General features: G+C 38.9%; 2 protein-coding genes across 2 annotated transcripts; both read right to left on the bottom strand.

Moving 5' to 3' along the window:
- Positions 1 to 608: 608 nt before the first annotated feature.
- On the bottom strand, positions 609 to 14,420 carry Regnase-1 (Regnase 1). The gene is made up of 8 exons (XM_070674954.1): positions 14,161 to 14,420; positions 11,872 to 12,009; positions 4,903 to 5,176; positions 4,261 to 4,777; positions 3,211 to 3,496; positions 2,750 to 3,077; positions 2,370 to 2,652; positions 609 to 2,292 (listed from the first exon to the last, which is right to left on the bottom strand). The coding sequence occupies exons 2-8, from the start codon at positions 11,887 to 11,889 to the stop codon at positions 1,935 to 1,937; spliced, it is 2,064 nt and encodes a 687-aa protein (XP_070531055.1). The 5' UTR covers positions 11,890 to 12,009; positions 14,161 to 14,420; the 3' UTR covers positions 609 to 1,934.
- Positions 14,421 to 14,478: 58 nt separating this feature from the next.
- LOC139113659 (fatty-acid amide hydrolase 2) lies at positions 14,479 to 18,044 on the bottom strand. Its single transcript, XM_070674959.1, has 9 exons — positions 17,706 to 18,044; positions 17,281 to 17,489; positions 16,892 to 17,118; positions 16,443 to 16,772; positions 15,956 to 16,248; positions 15,770 to 15,865; positions 15,455 to 15,613; positions 15,189 to 15,371; positions 14,479 to 15,022 (listed from the first exon to the last, which is right to left on the bottom strand). Exons 1-9 carry the CDS (start codon positions 17,727 to 17,729, stop codon positions 14,933 to 14,935), a joined length of 1,611 nt encoding a protein of 536 aa, XP_070531060.1. The 5' UTR covers positions 17,730 to 18,044; the 3' UTR covers positions 14,479 to 14,932.
- Between the last annotated feature and the right edge of the window lie 39 nt (positions 18,045 to 18,083).

The raw sequence follows: 18,083 nt of genomic DNA, 5'->3' as shown, positions 1-18,083 counted from the left end.
TATGTATACACATGTCACACACGTATGTGTATGTATATATTTTTATATATTAAAATCTTATGTAGTATTTATGTTAAATAAACATGGGGGAGACGAGGGGGTGATAAGATCGCCCAATCTTCGGTAAAAAGTTATGAAAATCTTTTTATACTGTAAATCAAAAATTGTTTGTTCAAATATTTGCGTCACATTTCTTTCTTTGATTAACTTCTCACGTGAAAGTGACTTTTTCGTATACACACAGACGCACGCACTGTCCTTATAACTTGATAACTTTTTTTTTTATATAAAACAACTTGTAAAATCATACTAATTATAGATTTATCATTTTTTTTAGCTATAAAAAAATACCGCGGTATGTTTATTATAAAAATAAACATATCTGGCATAAAAGGATTAATTTCAGCCTACATCATTATATAACAAAGTTCTACATTCTCTATTTTGATATCTTTCGAATAAAAGATATATTTCAAATAAACTATAAAAATTAAATAATAAGAGTTCTTAACACATCATGACTCAATCAATTTAAAGTAACATTCGAAAATTCACCTTCCTTTTAATAAGCTCTACAGCTGTAACATGTAATTGACCGTGATTATTCAGTAGATTAAAATACTGTGCAGTATTCTCCAACGTAAGGTGGATAAACAGCGATATAAAATTCGATTAAATATTAATTAATTCTCGTACAATTTGCACGATATATTCATCCTGTTTCAGGTTACCGAAATGCTCTTCGTGCGTTATACACATATAGAACGTCCAATTGCAATCAATAAGAATGATTTTTTTTTTATATTGTAAAAAGAAAAAAGATTGGATCTAATTTTATTTGGGAAAAAGATGATGCTATACATATTGACTGTAATTGGACTCTTTGTATATTACGTATTATATTAATATGAACTATATTAATATCGCCGGGCGATATACATATACATATATGTACACAGAGCTCTACATGTATATGTTATACACATAGTTATGTATACGTACATACATATGGGTTTTCCATAATTCACAGCCGCTAATATAAACGACCGATTTTCGCAGCATCGTCTTATGTAGCGTCCAATGTTGCTTTTCTTTTTTACTTGACAAAGTTAATAATATACTATAAAATTATCTGTTAAATAACTTTAAAGTCAGATAATTACTATTATGATTGTTACGATATTAAATATCAAAATTTTTATAATAAATCATTACTTTACGACAAAATACATAAATATGTATAATTGAAATGTCTCGCATAAATTAATAAAAAAAAAAAAAAAAACAAGACGATTTTGCGAGTACGGTCAAGAAGACAGAAGTTAATCGGCTCAATGTGAGACGATAATTCGATGACGCAGATGTTTATTACGTTTAAAAACGACAGATTAAAGTACGGATCCTTTTTCTGTTCACTCCCCGAATAATATAACAATGAATTCGTATTGTAATGCCCTAGACTAATGCACATTTATCGTGTACAACCGTTTTTCTCTCATTAATTATTCTCAAATAATGCGGAAATCTAAGAAAACATCTGAAAAATCAGGATGTCTCTTAGATTTTTGTATTAAAATATTAGTTTTAATTTCTCGCTTTCTTCGTCCAAAAAATACTAACTTATCTTAGCTAGTAGGACAAAAATGCAACAAGAACTTTAAAAATTCAAAAAAAAACTTCATAAAACTTTCTAATTTCATAAAAAAATAGCCAAAAAGAGAGAAAAATATAGAAATCCAAAAAATATAAATATTCTTTGTAATTTAATTCGGTTAATTAATATCCTTAATGCAGATAATAATTAAACTTGCATTCTGCATGAAAAATTCTCTACAATAAAAATGTCTATAAAATTTAATAGTAGAAAATTACCTTATGCAAGTAGTTTTCAATGTTTCAGCTCGTGAATATTAGGTGCACAATTCATAATCTCGTCAATTTTGATTCTTGGGAAACATCGCTAAAATAGTAGCGCAAATCTGTTGGGGATCGGTTTCGTGGGGATGAAGCGCCATGACAGCCTGTACTTGTTCCTCGGGAAAGATATTAGCGAGGTGATAGTGCAGGCGACGTCGAACATCCTGGGTCTGTGTGCCCCAAGGCACGTGTAAGCTCGTGGACGGCGGTGATGGTAGTAGATTCAGCTGTGGATCTGAGGTGCCTATTCTCTGCACCCGTGATGGTGGTACTAAGGTAGTACCACACGGCGGCCAAGCTCTATAAGAATCCGGGGCAGAAGCGATACGCATCACATGTTGGTGATGATGTTGAAGGCAATCGGGATGGTCCCAGCTGACAAGTTTTATTATATAATAAATCACAAAAGATGTCTTAAATAACAAATTTACAAATAAATAAAATTCACTCACCTCATAACGGTAACTGGATACGATTCATTGCTGGCGAGTCTTGTTAATGGCCGATGTTGCACGTTAGAATGCGGTGAATTAATGACCGATTGTTGCTGCTGCTGTTGTGGTGACTGACCAGTTTGTTGTTGTTGATGATGATGATATCGTCTATATCGATAAAGCCGTGGATCGCACGCTGGATTCAGAGTCAATTGCCGTTGTAATTTGCGATGCATGTTCACCGGTTCTGGCTCAGGATTGCTCATTCTTGGCGTAGTCCAGTTCACTGCAGATGGGTAACCTTTAACAATAATATATAAGATTATTAAATCATTTGAGAAAAATTATTGAGAAAATTTAAATAAAATAAAGAATATTGATTTATCTTTAATTATTACCTTGAGTATTCTGGACAGGAGACATCTGCTGATTATACATGGCGGGACTAGTTGCAGACAAGTCGGACGTAACGTTTTCTACCGATCTACTTTTCGGGACGGACGACAAAGATTGAACCGTCGGCGGCACGGCTGATCTGGCTTTGCACAGAGGTGGATGCTGCGAAGACATTGATGCATTTGTGGACGGCAACGGAAGACTTAGACTGGGCCCGCGTGCTTGTAAATGACGCTGAGCGTGCTCCACCAATCGTTCTGTCACAGATTTGTGCGGGTGTGGGCCTCTCTCGGGATGCCGAAATTTGCATTTGTTACCGTACGTACATTTCTGAAAATTGAAGAAACGCCCATTTGACTTTTAAATTTTAAACGTACAATATTTATTTAATTTAATAATAATTTCAGCATTTAAAATTTGTAATGTAATACTAATAAATACAAGAACAAAATAAAAATATTACCTTAGCATAAGGACACGGAGGAGCAGGATCGACCTTTTTGGGAGTGATTCTGAGAAAATTCTCCAGAGTAGGCCCACTTCTGCCGAGTGGATCATCCGGTGGCATAAATCGATCGTTTACAAAGCTGTACATCAGAATTCTCTCTTCGACGACTCTCCTAAACTCAGGATTCTCTTGTGCCAAATCCCGATAGTTGTCATTACTGACGACAATGCCATCAACCTCCGCGGCTAATTTTAGGATATACCGATCGTCATAGCACACCATACGTTTTCCACCCACTAATCTGCAGATATTAGAAAATAAAACATAACTTAGCATTAAAAAATTCTACATAAATTATACATGACATCGTTAACAATTATATAAAATATCATGTATAAAATCTAAATATTACAAGAAAGGTATACCACACGAGTTAGATGTTTTTCAATTAATGTACTTATTTATTTGCATTCAGACAGATTCAGAATATCCGAATAACCAATTTATTTTATTCGCAGACCGAACTCGCGATACACGTAGTCGAGTATCTCATTTTTGTTTCTGGAAATGGAATACTGAGAAGAACAGAAAAAAAAAAAAAAAAAAAAAAAAAGAAAGGGAAGAGGAATGAGAGATCCTTGAGACGATTTAAGTCGTCCATGCGGATAGATCGTGCGCGGACAGATACAACGTGAGGCCGGTTATTCCAGCTCCGGATAATATTAGCCGGTGGCAAAGCAAGCCCAGGTGCTAGACTGAAGAAGAGACATCGTTCCAGCCTCAATAATTTTAGTTGTACATTTTCGTTTCTCGTTGCGTGACTTGCACAGCAATATATCTTATTTTTTTTTATAGTTACTATTTTAAAATTTGATTTTATATCAATTTAGTTAACATACGAATTATATCCGATTACTAATGTTTGAAATAATTTTTTATCTAAATTTTAAACGTATTAAAAAAATAAGTTAAAAAATTTTAAAGACAAAATAAATACGAGAAAAAGATTTTTGTAAATTTAAATGAGTTATTTAAATTTTTCTGAATTTTATACGTCGCACCAACCTGGAGGGTGTAAATACGAGTAAACGGTCTCTCTCGAGCTCGTTCAAGATCTCTTGATCGGCGACCGGGTTGTCAGGTCTCGAAGCTTCTTTTCGCCACTTGGGCACAAAGACGGTGATCTCTTTATGGCCCCTGGCGCGGAACCAATCGACGCAGATTTTGATACCACGGCAGGAAAATACTTCCTTATTTCCGTGACTCATAGCGACGTTGCTGCCGTCAATGACAACGGGCCTCAGGTCCATCGACGAGATCGCATTCGTCGCTGTGGCACTGGTTGCTGTCGTTAAAGTCAGGATCGATCCTCCACTTTCATCGATGCCTACCTCGGCATCTAACAGACTATCCGCTTCCTCGGGATTGTCGGTGAACTTCGGAGAGCAAGTAGCTCCGAGTTTGATCAACTCCGCCAATAACTCATTCTGGCCCGGATCTGGACCCAGCTTTTGTAACGCCGCTTGTACTAATTTCTCAGTGTAGCCCAACTTGAGAGCGAATTCCACGCGCGCGGTGTATCCTAAAACAATTATATTAATGTCAATTGACACGTGTACCTACTTCTTAAAATCTTTTTATTTATCTGTCAGCAAAAGTGTTGCAATAATTTTGCAGTATTTTATATCAGACTCTAGAGAGACCTACCTGGACTCTGCGTGGGCAATGGTCCTTGGATGGTGACGTACTCGGCGAACTCGGCTGCCAGGGTATCGGACGTGGTGCGGGATACGTCCGGGTGTGCTGGAGACACCTGCGACTCCGAACGTGGACGTCGTCCCGTCGCTGCCGCGGTCATCGTCGCCGTCGTCGTCGCAGCTGTTGCTGTCGCTGTATCCTCGGCCTCGTAGTCGCTGTCGTACGAGGAATCCTCGGCGTCCGGCATATTCCCCGTGCCCAGTACTGTGCAGTCTACGTATCTCTGCAAAGACAGACAAAAATTGTTTACAATACAGGTCTATTAAGATATTGAACGAAGACACTTAATAAAATAGTCCTTTTAATCTGAAAAATAACAGCTATAAGATTTTACTTTATAGAATCAATGAACGAATGATTGATACAATTTTATAAATATATTCTGTAAGCAAACTGTTTGTGGTATGCCAGTAGATTGGCGGCAAATTACCAGTAAATTGGCGTCAACTGTGCTCGCATTGAGCTAGTGTTTTATTAGTAGAGCTCGCTGGTATAATCTCATAGCAAATTGACAGTGGAGAAGCCGAATAGAATCTAATGAACACGAACACTGTTCTATTTTTGCTGTCAACTTGCGTCACAATTTGTGAGAAAAAGAAATACTAACTTGATTATCCTTATCGCTCGGTTTGTTAACAAGTTTTGCATTCCGCAGATAAAAAAAAAAATTTAATTTTATTCATAAAAACGTTGAATAACGCAATAGCTTAATTTTTTTGTATTAATAAAGTAACTGGTTTTATCATTTTCGCTTGACACTTTTCTGCACATTAAATCCAACTCTTTTAATTTCAATATTAAAAATTTGAGCGTGAAAGTTTGAGGCGTGAGTCCGCACGTGAAAAATAGCGGTTTTCTATCTTGCAAACATTAGAGGTGTCAGATTCTGCTGCTACAACACTAGCGGAGGGAGGCAGAAAGATCCGCGGATCTCCTTTAAGGCTGACGCGCTATCAGCCTTGTATCTCATATCTACAGATCTTATCATCTATCCTTTCGCGCGGGGTGGAGAACGCGGGGCAAGAGAGGAGGAGGGCTCGTACGAACGAGGCGCAACAAATAAGGGACTTGGTCGACTTACGGATACACGGCTGCGGGGATGAAACTGTAATACGTAAAAAATCAAGGAGACCCTCACGGCCTCCGAACGTGGTCCTTGAATCAACAAACTTGGAGGATCGAAAAGAGCCGCGCGAGACGTGAGCCGCGTGCTTAAGTGGCTGATGATATTGGCGACAAGTTCGCGGAGCTCGAGAAGACGTGGGATGAAGAAGCCCGTTCGAATGCGGAGGAAAAAAAAAAAAAAAAAAAAAAAAAATGCAGATCGATTTCTTAGGGGAATACGAGCCAGGCATTCACCTTGAGCGAGCCTACGTCGTTTGCGTCCGGGGTGTCAATAAACCCGCCGGGCAATGCGGAAGTGGACGGTTTCGCAAGATGCAACGAGCATCCAATCGACAAATGGCACGACAAGCCGATCCACGTACTCTACTTGACGGCGCCATTTCCCTCATCGTGCGTTTGCGTTCCGTTACTTAACCGAGTCCGCCGTTGTACTCATTACGTTCCACCTAGCCCGCTGTTATCCGTCCTTCCACGTTGATTATTCTGTAAGCGAGTCGCACACGTTAATTTTGTACGGCGGGAGAAATAAATAATAATTAATAAATGAATCAAAACCGGAGAGACTGAAAAGTTGCAGGATTAATCTTTTCTTATAGTTACTTTGTCAAAATTAAATTTGTCTTTGTGCGAATCACGTTTAGTGTCAATTAATAGCTCTTCCCGAATAACCGTAATATTTTTTTTCTTGAACGTCGGACGTAATATTGCTGCTTAAAATGCTCGGAAATATCTGCGTAGAGATATCTGCGTAAGATAATTCGCGCGACTCGTCTCCGGTTTGAGAAATTATCGTAAATGGGGCATAGCTCTCCCAGGTTGGCGGATGTAACCATTAGCGGAGATCCAGGTGAAAGTAGAGAGACGTGAGGGCGAGGGCAAGGAAGAGAGAGGGCGGAGGGAGGGAGAGAAAGAGAGAGAGAGAGATCGCAGCGGTCATCATGCTTGTTCCGCTGGCGGAACGACATAGTGTTACAGGTGTAGAGTGACAATGAGAATTTTTGCGTCACTCACGTGTCAAAACGGACGAGAAACGCAACTAGACGATTACGTAAGGCCAATAAATTGTCGGAACAGTTTTAGATGCCGCGAGGTGCCCGAGCTTGAATTCACGAGGGATCACGCGCGCCTTTTATTGTGAAACTTGACGGAGAGAAAAATGCGTCTGTTGCAAATTCTTTAACATATATATATATACATATATATATATATATAAAGTTAATACAAAATTGATAAATATAATATGACGAGAGTAAGAGTTAAAATTCATGCATGCGACATTTTATATGTCCGCGAAATGCCGACTGTGATATTTATTATTAATTATTAATATAAATTAGAAGCAGATAAAACGCGAATCTCTCTCTCTCTCTCTCTCTCTCTCTCTCTCTCTCTCTCTCTCTCTCTCTCTCGCATGCACGCGTTCGCACAAGCCGCCTCGCTGCGGGCTTTCGCGAGTCGAAAGATCCGGTACGTGTCGGAAGATGCGACCTCACGGCGAAATTCATTGATTCGAGGTGTTCCCCTCACCTCTCCGTAACCGGTGGATCGGGGCAGCGGCAGCCGATTGCGAAACCAAAGCCGAACCGGCACGGCGGCGTGCAACGAATTTCTCGACAACCTTGCGTTGTCGCCCACCACTCCCGGATCTAGCTTAACGTATCGGGTACACGTGAAGAGCAACGACGGACGACGTATACCGTGACAGAGAAAGAAGGAAAAAGAGACGGGGGGTGGGAAGGCAAAAAAAAAAAAAAAAGAGAGGAAAGAGCAAGAGAGAAGCATTCTGTTCAGTCGCAATCACATTTGGAATCGAGAGACCCTCCACTTCTCGCGAGATTCCAAAGGAAAAGGATTTTCAATTTTTCATTCGCGCGGCATACTCGGCCGTAGAAAAATCGACCAATGTCGTTCGTGTGTTACATTTCTCTGTATCCGCGACAGATTCAACCGTAAAACTCGATCACGATAACGCGCAAGTTAACGAGAACACGTTCCTGTTATTTATGCAACGCTGAGGGTTATTAAAATATTAATCGAGCTTGCGTTTCTTTTTCTTTTCTTTTGTGGTAACCGTGTTGCGTCATGGGATTTGCCGGATACACCCACGGCCTTCTTCGCGTTTCCCGTATCAGTGTCGAAATTGGGAAAGGAAGAAGAAAAGGATGGGAAGCGTCTCTTTCTCCGCGCGATAAATTACGCACGAAAGCCTCGACGCGTTAAAATACCACAACGGCTTCCGGAATCGCTGGTCGCATGCGACATATATATTTCGGTATGATTCTGTCGAAAAGTTATCGGGCGCAGATTTGCACCCGGCTGAGATTCTGCTAGAAAGTCCGCGAAAAGATAGATCAGCCGGAAGGCGGTGATTTTCCAAAGAAAGTTCCGTCGGTGCCGCACTTTCTCTCCCGCGCCGGCTCTCACAACATTATTATTCGTTTTGTCATAAAGAAACGTAAAGTAGGCACCTACGTACGTGCATTCAGGTCGTGTGACTTTTCCGTTCCGTCAAATAGATGATAAAATAATAACCCGATGACGACTCGCGTCGAAATATCCATTTGTCTCTTCCCACTCTGCGGTCGTTGCAGGTGTAAAATTCGCGATTTACATTCAGCTCATTTGTGGCACGTCGTGTTTTGTTCATCATCGTAAAACGTAAAACGCTGCTGTTTTTAACGAAGCTGTCAATTGGGTCTTGGGACATCTCGAAAGAGAATAAAACCTGACGCCTCGTCATTGTTTCGGGACGGACCGTTTCTGAGAATTTGTCGTCGCTTTGTCGCGTCTTCGGAACTGGTTCCGCGGTGTCCACGATGGAAGACACGTTACGGAAAAGGACGGCAAAGGACTGGAGGGACAGTTCGGTGCCGGTACGAGAGGCCACCTAATTTATTCCGATGTCGGCTCGCGCGCGAGTCGCGGTGACGCCAGCTATAGGATGTATACACAGAGAGATCTTGCACAACCTCCACGTCATCCTTGTAACTTTATTTTCGTCCCCTCCTTCTTTGTCCCTCCATTAATTAGCTCTTCACTCGGCTTTTACTCGCCCGTATTACTCTCATTCCTGGCACAGAGAACCAAAGTGTTAAGCCGACGCTCAACAATGCCGCGTTATCAATAAAAGATTAATAAAAGAAACTACTAAAATAAAAAAAATATGTTGAATCGCTATATTATTAATTAACCGCCGACGTCACTTGCATATCGGCGAGTTCATTAAAACGTAGTCTGCTTATCGTCTTCAACTAAGAGAATTTAAAAATTAAAGAAGATCCTGATAAATGAACATCTTAAGATTGCAATCTCCGGATTACTTTCCGCGCAACGAGAGCACGGTCGAGCTCACCTCCGTATCTTTCACTTATCGGAACCGAGTCAACTTCTTTATTTGCCTTATCGAACGCTGAAATAGTTCAGCCGTCGAACCATTAGAGCATGAATGATTTTAAGCGGAAACGAAGAAAACGAAACTAAACGTTATTTTACCTCTCGAACGTTTTTTGTTTCTTTCTTTCTTTTTTTTTTTCTTCTTACAAAATTTCTTGTAGCAATTTTTGCCCGTCGCGACACGGAATAAAGTAAAATCACCGCACGAGTTTTAAGCACGCTTTAACCAATCGCGAATTCAACAGAGCCAAACGTCGGGGACCTGAATCATTGTCATCGCGAGGGACTCGTTTTCCTTGCGGTCTGACCGCAGGAAGGAGGTCGGGACCACGGCGGGATCCCTCCGTTTAATTTCTTTCCGCGAGACGTCTCGGATCCTCACCTCGTAGGAACTCAGCTCGAACCACAACGTATGCTGAATTCGCCGCGTAGCTCGCATACCCGCGCCTACGATTTTCCAAGAGAACGTTACTCCGGAAGGTACAATCTCCGGCGACAAATGTCCCTGTAATTTATATTGTATAATATTCGGAATTAACAGAAGAAATTTGCTCGCGGACGAGGAATTAGATTGTACCGAAATAAGATTCATCGAGGCCCACCGGACCTGGCTGGGGAATACCCTCGAAGGTCCGTCTTTAGCCGAACGCTGTACGCCGACGATCGGCGTCTCCGCGCTCATCCTCGCGGCGACGCGCGAGGCGTGGTACGGGATTCAACCGGATTCGACATACTTCCATGCGCGCGAGCGGGCCGTGGAGTTTCGAGTGATTAATGCGAGCCCGATTGGCGGCTGTGTCCACTTCGCCGTGCTCTCTCGCGATTGCGTGAAAGGCCAGAGCGTCAAGTATTCCAACCCGGAAGCGCGCTTTCGAGAGCGGCGCGCGTTCACCGAGCAGCGCGATCGACTGCGATCGGTCGGCTGGTCGCACGTTCCTCTTCCGTCACCAGAACAAAACGGGGCACGTCGCGATTGTACAATCGCTCCCTGGATACTCTCAATTTGTCGTGAAGAATATTTCACGCCGCAGCGAACGTCGAGAGAAATTGTTATCCCCGTTGCACAATTTGTACCTGGTTTAGAAAGAACGTTTTAGAAAGACGTCGTAGATGTATTTTTTCTTGAGATATCTTTGAGACTTTGATGGCTCCAAAAGCCAGGGCCTTAATACGTGTCTATTGTTTAGACGTTTGATGCCTCTGAATTTGATATTTTGAATTAATCAGCGTCAAGACGTAATTAAAACAAAGTTAATTTAAAAAAAAAAAGTGTTCACAAGAGAAAGAATATGTGAACAAAATCGAAATGACTTGATAAATCAGTATATCTATGATTTAATGCCTAAATAACTTTGCTAACGATAAAACTGATCTCTATTGCGACAGATGATAGATTACTATCAAAGTTATGCAAATTATTTGTATCAATTTATCACGCAAATGCACGCTGGTTTTTTTTTTATTAAAAAAATTAATTAATAAAAGGTTAATGGTCAAAATTTTCTTTTTAAATAATTAATAATATTAATTTCTTTAATAATTAAACACGTTATAGCATATATTCACGTAAAATTATCTTCTTACAAAAAAAACCAAAAAAAAAAAGATATTACCATGTTCATTAAATTTTCGCGATTAATTACGCGATAAACGGTGAGATTTTCACAAGGAAAATTAAAAGTTCGCCGCGATCACCTCCCCCAATTTCTTTTTTTTATATCGCCGAGTTTATCAACGATATCGAACGACCAATTAGCGGAATGAAGCCGACTCGATGTAAACCGGATGACAGCTAATCGCGAGGATAATTATAGTCACGTTTAACGTCAGTCCGATTACGGCGTGTAACATCACGCCACGAGACGGGGCGATAACGCGATATGCACAGCTTGCGCCGTGAAATTCGGTGTCGTCCTACCAAGAAATTTCTCAAGATCCCCAAGTTGTATCATAGATTTAAATAAGCACGCCGAAATTCATCCAGGTGCATTACATCACGATTTGGATTTAGAGAACTATTTTTACGGCAAATATTTGTCACGGCCGCAATCGGAAATGACACAACTTGAAGTAATTAAGAAGATTTATGCTGATTCGATCGGCGAGTAAAAATATGACAAGCTCCGAACGACTTACGTCCATTTCGTTGATGTAACTCAACTTCAATTCTAATTTAAGTAATTATCTGTCTTTTTTCAATCTAAAATTTTTTTTTTTTTTTATTTAATAAAAAGTAAATGAAATCAAAATTAAAGTTAATCTACATCAGCGAAAATCGACAATGGAGGCCGAGCGCGTTTCACGGCAGGATGATCTAAAATCGATCTCTCTCGCCACGTCGGTCAGAAGCGCGAGAGAGCCCCGTGACGATTCGCGATCGATAGATCCGGGCGGGCTTACCTTTCCAGCGACCGTCATCTCGTCCGTGGATCGTGGAGCGTAGATCCTTCGCGCGTAACGAGTCTCGAGCTCGAACGGGAGCGGCTGCGGCAGCGGAGCGGCTTGCACTTCTCAACGGCCGGTCGGGTGACACATTTCCTGCAAATCACAGCACGCACTAATACACTGACCGCTAGATCACGTATCACTAAACGCTTAAAAAAAACTCCCGCGTCGTAGATGGACGTGTGTATATATATATATTTTTCTTCTGTTTTTTTTGTGCGTTGCGCTGACCGACGAGGCGCAACTGCATGCAGACGCGAACGCGAATGCAGCGAGTCACAAAATATGTCCGAACGCGGCTGCGGCCGACGGGTGAATGGAGTGGAGGAGCGGTCGCGCGACGAACTTCTCCCTCGCACCGCCACCATCGTCGTCGCCACTGTCGCGAACAGCGAGGTGGCGCTGACCGCTTTCCTCTCCCCGCACGTGACCCGCAGCAAGCTTTAGAGCATGTACTATATAGTACTTCATGGTTCGGAATTGTCGCGGTGGCCACGTGACTTCCACCTGTCAGAGGACTGTGGAAAAGATGGCTGTTTTCGATAGACGATATATATTACATACATATATATATATGTATATATGACGTGATTTTAAAATACGTTAATAAATAAAGACAGTCGGAAGAAGCGAAACGTAGAATTATTCAAATCGAACCTTTCCAATTTCCTTTCTCTTTCTTACAATAAGATTAAGTCAAAGAAATGCGCTGTGGGGCAATTAACGACGTTTACACGTGTTATTAATTTACTCGTTAATTTGTCAAATTAAAATATAATACAAGTTCGTAAGCTTCGTAGGAAAAGTAATACTAAGGCTGATCGGAAGTTAATAAATTGTTTGTTCGATTGAACGCTTTTGATTCTCATTCCCGAGGCATATTTCTCAATCGCGCTTGAATTGCGATAGTCGATTAGAATTCAAGACTCCTTGCGCGCTTTCTACATTTATTCCGGCATTTCCCTGCCCTCCCCCTCATCATCGCTTTCGAGTGCCGTTGCCATTTTCGCGAAATGCACAGCTGCGATCTGCGAATGTCTAGTACGTGTACATACGTATAGTGCTCGTACTCTCGTTGTAAAAGTGCCTCCCCGGGAAGGAGACTTTCGCGACGACGAATGTGACATGCCGATCGGTCCCGCGCTCTCGGCGCACGGACGTTGCCGCAAGAGAAGAGGCGACTCTCAGGTCTTTGACCGCTTACCGCGAAGCGTTGGGCAGGTGGGAACTCCGACAACCCGGATAACGTGCACGCATGTGCACGCACGTAGGCACGTACGTACGTACACGGCCACTTCTCGTCCCCCGTGCCCCCCAGCGTCGGCGCGCACAAGTCCGTCAGTCGATACATACGTCCGTTCTCCTTGCGTCCAACGCGAGGATGAAGACGCCGAGAAAGAGAGGGCTAAACGGACCGCACACCCGGATCCGAGTATCGCCTTGAGATTGGTTCCCGCGCGAACGTCAGTATCGTATCGTCGAGTATTTTACAAGAGTCTGTGACTAATTTTACGCGGTCCTCGGAATCATAAAAAATTGAATTAATTCATTGATTAATTGAATTTTTTATATTTATATTTGTATTATACTTTTTGCATAGTGAATTCAATATATTTTAAATGTTGGAAAAGATAAAAAACTTTGAAAGTTAATCAATCTTTCTTTTCTTTGATCTTTAACTAGCAAACTGAGTTTAATGAAACTTTAAAATTGATATAATTAATTACCGAAAGTGATTAGAAACAACGAAATATATAGCGTTTAAATATCTGAGATATTAATGCAAGATGAGCTTGAACATTAGATATACGTAATAATCAGGCTCAAAGTCGAAACGCGAGCGAGAACGCGAAGAGTGGCAAGAGGTCAGCTAGTGGAGAGACATTCAGCAAAAGAAGAGTGCAAGAAACGAAAACAAAAACACATTTTAATCGATGACCGATAATTAGGTCGAGCGGCGCCAATCAAATGGATCCGCTTTTCTCTCACCCGGATTCTTTCGTCAAGATAAACGATAATCGATGGCTCATATTGACTGGCCGTTCAACCGTGGCCGAGTGCTTTTCCTGATGAACTCGTTTTACATATCCGCTTTATGTAAAGTTCTTCCTCTCCTTTTGCTTCTCCACCTTCTCCCTTTTCTTTCTCGCTCGCGCGCAATAAAACATAAGCGAGCGGTACTTATTCTGAGTTTCATGAATGAAATTCTTTCATCCGTATTTCTATGCACCAGCTAGGACTCACAATGGCTATTGTCCGTCATATCGGGTCGACGTGGGTCTTGAAAAAGCACAGAACCACGCGCTCTTCTCTAACTGCACCTTGAACCTCTTACATTTATCACCTCTCCCAAGTGGCTAAATAGTTTGATACGGATAGCTTGACGTAGTGAGCGCAACTGCATTCTTGTCACACGGGCTTATGTGATAAATCGCGACTCAATTATCGCCGCAGCGCTTACGCGCGCTTGAGTAGAGGTCAACGAGAGCGTGAACATAAGCGTGAATCAATTCCATAGCTGAAAAAAAATCTTTCTGCACATCTTAAATGAATTTAATACAGTTTTTTGTAATAAAAATTATTTTATTTCTTCCCAAACATTCTAAAACCTTGTCTTTTTAAGAATTAATTCTTTTATATTATATTTAAAAAATCGAAAAACCGAAAAAATTTAATTTATTACTTAGTTTTACAAATAATTTAACACACGTTTATTGTTTGCCAGTATATAAATAATTTGATGTTACTTGCGTGTGTATATATATATATATATATATATGCATTATAATATTATTATAAGTTTAAATTTATAAATTTTAAATTAAAATAATATTATAAAACTTTAACCTTTTATCTGACGTTATAATTTCAAAAATATATCTTAATATGTTTTTTATATATTAATATCCCCTTAATATGATTATCTTACAAATATTCTGTATACACCTATTAATAATAATCGAGTACATACAACCGTACCTCATTCTCTTTAATGAAACGAAACCTTATATGTGATCTATGATGGTGGAACCCAACCACCAAATGCTGCTTCAAGTTCTTTAGCTACTGCAATGCATAGATGATCGTTGTATGGAGCTGCTACCACCTTCAATAAAAAAAAATGTTAGTTTTAAGCATTTGCAATGCTTTATAATATAATTATAATTAAATAATTGGCAAGATATACAATTGGGAAAATTATATAAATATTCGACGTAAAATATGGATTTAAAAGGAGTTTTTAAAACCTTTACAATAAGACAAAATCTTACCTGAATGCCAACTGGTAAGCCTTGTTTATCCAAACCTAATGGTACTTGACAAGTTGGAAACCGTAAAGCATTGAACAGACACCAATAGCCAAAGTTAAAAGGTCTCAAAAATGCGGAATAATGATAGATAGGAGGAAATGGTGCAGAAGGATAAAATAATACCCCGTTGTCGCCCAATTTCTCCTGCAAAATAATTTTCACGATAAACATATTTTTTTTTTAATATTTTATATATATATATTTAATTTTTCTTTTATGATAATTACCGCCAAGAATTTTTTTGCATTTTCAAGAGTATTCTTCGCCCATTCGGCATTCTCCCGTGGAAAAAAATCCTCTTCTATTAATTTAACGACAGCAGCTAACGTTAACTGCGAATTTCCAGTGAGGAAATTGTAGATTTCTCCACTCGCACTGGCGACATACTGCAAAATAAATACTTTTAAATAAAAAAAAAAATATGTGACTCTAATGTGATAAAAACATATTAAATCTAGTAGAATCTGGAATTTAAACAGTTTTAATTTGTATACATTTTTATTATCCCAAGTTATGCGCTTTAAAATAAAATGTATCTTCACCTTTCGATTAGTTATATTCAGTTTGAAATTGAAACCCTCATAACTCATACAATATCTCCACAATCTGAAACTGTATTCAGAACCTGGTATTTTAATCTACAATATTAAAAACATATTTTATACTTCTTATATAAGATAAACTCTTTTTTAATTATTTTCTGAATTTAAGCAACGTGGAATTCATACCTTAGTCGCTGAACCCGTAAGTTCTCTAAAATGTCGTACTGCCTTTATTAATGTAGTTTGCATAGTTCTATTAACTTTGCTTGCTCTTAGATCACCAGAACTTTCTTGATAAAACACTTTCAGATGTTTTACATTTACCGGTTCGTCCAGTTTTAATTTAGTAACATTGGAGCCCATTAGAACTTTCAAAACGGGTATCAGATCTTCGGCCTTTCTGCATAGCGGCCCAGTTGCAGCCATAGTATCCGGATAATCTTTTTCGCGTAATCCAATTCCAGCCAATGGAGTTAAACCTAATAGAATTGATAATTATTATTATTAACAATTAATACTTTCCATAATAATATAATATGTTAAAAATTATAAAAAATATAACAAAAATTAAAAATTTTATTTTTATTATCGCAAACAATCTGAGATATAGTATTGTATAAATTAATTAAAGCATTTAAAATTATAAAAGCAATATAAATATATAATAAAATACCTTCACTAGGTTGAAAGCCGAATAAACCATTAAAGAATGCAGGCATCCTTGTAGAGCCTCCTATATCACTAGCGATGGAGAGCGGAGAACCACTTGCCGCCACTAACGCTGCTTCCCCTCCGCTGCTACCACCAACTGTCCTAGTGGTATTGTAAGGATTATTCGTTTGTCCATATAAATTATTCCGCGATTCAGTCCACAAATTGAGCTCAGGTACATTGGTCGTAGCAATTATAATTCCACCAGCTTCTTTGAGATAACGAACCGCTGTAGCATCTTCCTCTGCACGATAATTACGACGAGAAAGCAAGCCCATGGAATGGATTAAACCTAATAAAAGCATTAATGATAATGAAAATTTAATTGAATAATATTAATTGTATCACTCGTAAATTTATTTAAATATTATTCATGAATCAATAAATATCTATGTTATTTATATTTTATACCTTTAACTCGATTGCTTTCCTTTGTGGTAAAAGGTACTCCCAAAAATGGCTGTGTTATCTTTACTTTTTCCACATCTATACCATTTTCTATTAAGGCATCCACTGCTTTTGCTTCCTCAATTGCATCTGAGTATCTAGATTCCACAACTGCATTTATCAAACCGTTTACTTCTTTACACCTTTCAATGTAAGCTCTTACTACCTCTTCTGATGTAATTTTTTTTGTTCTAGAACAGAAAATGTAAAAATATATTTTTTTACATATAATATTTTAATTCTATTCTAAACAAAGCTCTATATTTGAAAGCTGGAAAGATACCACTAAAAATTATGAGTTCTGAATATTTAATAATCATATTATTTTAAATAAATAATAAATAGTTACCTACCTAATTTTTTCAGCTAAAGAAATAGCACTTTCCAACAACAGTTCATCCTTCACAGGTGGCACCTTTTCTGCTTTACTGTCATAGTACATGCCAAAAACAAAATCCACAATGCAGTCAAAAACAAAATGCACCTGTATAATTATACATTTTAGCAGTCTCCAGCATAACTTTTTAATAAGCTGTAAAGTATCCTGGCTTTCAGAAGATTCCTGTACATAAATTACAATATCTCAAAGTCATATTAAAACATTAACATTAAATAAAATAATAATAAAATCTGTATAAACTTAGTTAAAAAAAAAAATAAAAAAAAAAACTTTTGGGCAAATTACTAAAAAGTGGGAATTGTAAAACACTTCAACATATAAAAAATGATCACAGGAACCATTGCAATTATATTTATATCACACAAAATCAGAGTTTACCTTATTCCTCACAGAAGTACACATAGCTATGTCGTATTGGTGAAAAGTAAAAGATATTCAGTCAACGTAAATTGCCTGGAACGATATATAACACTCTTTCACATTATTACGTGAAGAAATATCGGAGAACGTTGAACGTCGTGAACTAACAATTAATTTATTGCACTTCTCACAAAAAGACGTCGTTGGTTTTTATTGTCTTCAACTTGCATGTATTACTCGAATTAATTACTACTTTTTCTTAGAAAAAAATAAATAAGTAAAAAAGTTGTAAACCGAGATTGCTGATGGAAAAGTGACAGACCGATAAGATACGTCAGAATTACAGCCGGAATGCACCTGATGAGATGTGCCAGTCATTCGCAATGTCGCCAACTT

This window comes from Cardiocondyla obscurior, linkage group LG03 (genome assembly GCF_019399895.1).
Source record: "Cardiocondyla obscurior isolate alpha-2009 linkage group LG03, Cobs3.1, whole genome shotgun sequence".
Lineage (NCBI taxonomy): Eukaryota > Metazoa > Arthropoda > Insecta > Hymenoptera > Formicidae > Cardiocondyla > Cardiocondyla obscurior.
The sequence above is the reverse complement of the archived record's forward strand: the minus strand, read 5'-3'. Positions and strand labels throughout refer to the sequence as shown.